This window comes from Anguilla anguilla, chromosome 5, assembly GCF_013347855.1.
Source record: "Anguilla anguilla isolate fAngAng1 chromosome 5, fAngAng1.pri, whole genome shotgun sequence".
NCBI classification, from domain to species: Eukaryota; Metazoa; Chordata; class Actinopteri; order Anguilliformes; family Anguillidae; genus Anguilla; species Anguilla anguilla.
Genome location: NC_049205.1, coordinates 31,245,565 through 31,249,714, shown reverse-complemented (window position 1 = coordinate 31,249,714; position 4,150 = coordinate 31,245,565). Strand labels below are relative to the sequence as shown.

Here is a 4,150-nt window from a genome sequence, read left to right as displayed (position 1 = left end):
TTGAGCACCCCCACCACACACACACACAGTGATATATACTACTATTGGATGATAGGAATCCCACCTGTCATTTGGCCCTCCTCCGCAATCTTAGCAACAGCAGAGTATAAAAGCCAGAAGATAAGGAGATTCTTGCACCTTGCTTGGTATCTGACTGGTGAGGATGCTACCACTATCTCTGACCCCTTTCTATCTAACCATCACTCTATTTTAATCTTTCCTTTCTTTGAAATTATTTCATTAGTATTTCTGTTTTCCTTCATTTCATGCTGTGTATAATGAAAAGTAGAGTACTGTGATTAGTGCTGACATTAAACTTTACTGCTATCTTTAAACATACAGTTGAATAACAATCATGGCTTAACTTGGAAATGTATTCATGAAAGCTGAAAAACTTCAAATGCTTGTTATTTCAACATGAAATTAAAAACCAATAATAGAAACCAAGAAAATGTGTTTATGCAAGTTGGGGAGAAAATCTGGGGGAGCGAAGTGGCAGTCGATGGCTTGATTTGTTTCCATTTTACGGCAGATTCACAGTTGCCATGCATCTGGCTGTCACAGCGCTGTGCTTGACATTGGCTCCCATCCTGGCAAGAGCTTCCACCAGTTGTGGTCTCGCCAACATCTCCATCTCCGTGGAGAATGAAGAATGCGGTGGCTGCGTCACCTTCAACACCACCGCCTGTGCTGGCCTGTGCTTCACCCAGGTAACTATGTCTCCTGCAGTTCCTCTCTATTGGCACTAATATGAAAGCATAGGTTATTTTATGGGATAAAACTTCCCCATATTGGGCCTCATTCACAAAACTTTTCTTACTTGTCTTCTTAAAAATGTTCCTACAAAAAACCCATATGGGTTTCATGATGTATGGCCAGACCTTTGTTTTTGTGTATATGAGTGTATGAGATAATGAATGCTGACTGTTTGTACATTTTATGTGCAATCCTGTTAATGTGATTCGCATAAGGAAACAGCCTTGAACAAATTCAGGTAACAAAAAAAAGATGAATGCTGAAATGGGCTTTGAAACGTTCTTACACATAGTTTACGATCAAATGTGATCGTACACATGTTTCGTGAATGAGGCTCAGTAGGTCACTGTGCATTGCACACACTGTGGTGTGAACATCAATGGAATACATAATATACAAGGTCAAACTGCTTGGCACACCACCTGTACTGTGAGATAAAACATAAGAGGTAGTCTAAATGCCACACCTCACACTGTTAAGGCTTTTAAGCCTGCTGAGTCTAAATGACATGACAGGTAGTAAAATGTGTCTTTCTGTTCTTTTCATAATCACACTCACAGCATATGTAACAATGTGAATGCTCTAGAAATTATTTCCATTTTGTGAAGCTGTCGCATCACACAAGAAGAAAAGAACACAGTCACAACAATACTGTTTATCGATTTCTTTATATTTCAGTACGGTAACCCATGCATACTGTCACAGCCATACAACATTTTAAAGAGTGACAATAGGACCAGGAAAAGGCTATAGGGAATAACTACAACATGTTTTACCCAAATAGAATATACAAATGACATACATTGTGAATACAAAATATACCTGATCATTTAAAGAACATAATATCTCTGAAAATTACACAATAATTTGTGCCTTTCACAATGTATGATAATATGATAAATATATATATATTTTTTTATATATATACAGCATTATAAGCTTACTATATTATGATGAACATTTTAATATCAGATGTGAGGGAGTGCACGTTATACGGGGGTGGTCTATTTTCCTAGTTACTTATAAAAATTTTGACCTGAACAAGAATGACAACCAGGACATTACATAGAATTTAATAGAAAAGCAGTTATGCAAACTTGCTAAGATGGCTAAGTACAAAACAAAGCTTAAGTGGCCTACTATTATTCCTTATATTTCTAGCTAGCGTCAACATGTTTAGTGTATAGCAAAGTTGCCAGCATCAAATTCAATTTGGCTCACGTCAACTTGTGGCAAGCTGCTTTTTGCAAATGTTCCTGCTGCAGTATGTCATGACCAATGTATGCTCAACGTACCTCTATTGGTGTTCCGTTTATACATTATTCCCATTATGTGTCATGTTTATGCTTCTGTTTAACATGTTATTCCCATATAGCCAGAATCTATAATAATTTCTATAATTGCTACCAACTTAAAATACCACAGTCATAACAAACACACCATCAGGTGTTGGCTAAAGAGCTAAATATTAGCGATGGCTGTAATTTATTTTATTTTATTATTTTTTTGGCAAAAAGAGTTAGGGCATATGTACTCATTTATTCCCATGGTAATGTAGCATAATGGATAGGGAACAGATGTTGCAGCTCCAAGGTTGTAAGTTTGACTCTGATGAGGCTCTGCTGTTCTACCCTTGAGCAAGGTACCCTGAATTGCCTCTGTAAATATCCAGCTGTATAAATGGATCACATGTAAAAAAAAATGTAAGATGTGTAAATTTCTCTGCATTAACAGCATCTGATAAATGCATGAAATGTGAAGCGTAATTGTTTTTGCTATTGGTTGACAGGATTCTGTGTACAAGAGCTCCCTGAAACCATACCCCCAACAGGCCTGCAACTTCAGGGATGTAGTCTATGAGACTGTACACTTGCCTGGGTGTCCCAGTGGAATGGACCTCCACTTCACCTACCCTGTGGCTCTGAGCTGTGAGTGCAGCAAGTGCAACACGGACAGCACCGACTGTGGCCCACTTAACACAGAAGTGTCAGGCTGTCTGACCCACTAGACCAAGCATGGAACCACACACACACAACTGCGGCAAGGGATAGATGCTTCAGCTTCAAACAATCATTTCAATAGTCTGCATCAGGGCCTTGTGGTGTTAAAAGGCAATTTTGTGAGGGCTTGGAATATAAGGGTTTGCCACATGAAGATTTCAAGTGTGTTCCTAGATTGTGTTTTAGAATATACAATTACGTTCGTTAATACTAATTTAAATTAAATGTCTTGCACGGTTAATGGCTGCAACATAATAATTCTCTCTGTGATATTCCCGCTCAAGTTTTTCAGTTGCTTTGCTGAAATAAGTCACATTTCAAAATTACAATGCATGGTTGACTGAGATACTGTTCATATTAAATTAAAAATTTAATTAAATCATGCTGGTTTAAAACAGTTCGAAACATAAAAGTTGTAGTAGATGTCAATTGTAGTAGATTTTTTACATTGCCATCTCAATGCCTTATTGATGAGGCCCACAGCATCATTCTTTATATGGATTTTAATTTGTTAATGAATAGTGTGTGTTTGATTGATATAGCATACAAATTGGAATATGTACATTACAAGCCATGCTTGATTATTGTTTGTCCTGTAAGATTCTGCTGTAATTTGTCATTTTGTAAACAATGCATCATTAAAGTAGTTTTATTACTGCAATTCAGTTATCATTTACTTTATGCATGTAATTTTAAACAGAAATTGTATTATTTTAGCATGCTAAAATGCTGGCATATAGCCACATTAGCCATCTCCTGAACTTCAAACTGCAACACTACTGTCCCCCATAATGCCTAACTCCACAATAATTATTGCCAGCTTAAAATACCACAGTTATAACAATCACACAATCAGGTTAACCCTTCAAGTCTGGCTAAAGATCTTAATATTAGCGATGGTTGTACTTTTTGTAAAATATTTAGAGGCAAATGTGCTCATTACCAGCGAAACTTGGGACACTGGGTGATATTAATGCATTGCTTTATGCATCCTGATCATTTTTCATTAAGATTCTAGGGGCATTTAGGTACATTTTGGAAGCAGTGTTATTTTCCACCTTATTCAAGCATTTCTTATAGTTATGAGAAATGTATATTTCCTGAGCAGACAGGGGGCTGGAATAAAGTTTATTTTGGCAACACAGCTTCTGAAATGCCTGCTCAAAAATTGAAATGTTCCCTGTAAGAAAAGAACTGTACAGTCCTCCCTGGTACATTCAACACACTGTATATCATTATACTCCAGTCAAATACAAAGTCAAATAGGCCAGCTATGCTGAATCTAGAATCCTCCCAGATTAATATAGCACACATGGATGCTGTCAAATGATAGTTCTCCCACAGATGAAATCTCAAAGCTGAAAATAACACTGGAATTACTCAAACTGAATATT

At 37.0% G+C, this 4,150-nt stretch overlaps 1 protein-coding gene across 1 annotated transcript; it reads left to right on the top strand.

Moving 5' to 3' along the window:
• The first annotated feature begins 461 nt into the window (after positions 1 to 461).
• fshb (follicle stimulating hormone subunit beta) lies at positions 462 to 3,417 on the top strand. Its single transcript, XM_035417932.1, has 2 exons — positions 462 to 710; positions 2,546 to 3,417. The coding sequence occupies exons 1-2, from the start codon at positions 546 to 548 to the stop codon at positions 2,762 to 2,764; spliced, it is 384 nt and encodes a 127-aa protein (XP_035273823.1). The 5' UTR covers positions 462 to 545; the 3' UTR covers positions 2,765 to 3,417.
• The last annotated feature ends 733 nt before the right edge of the window (positions 3,418 to 4,150 follow it).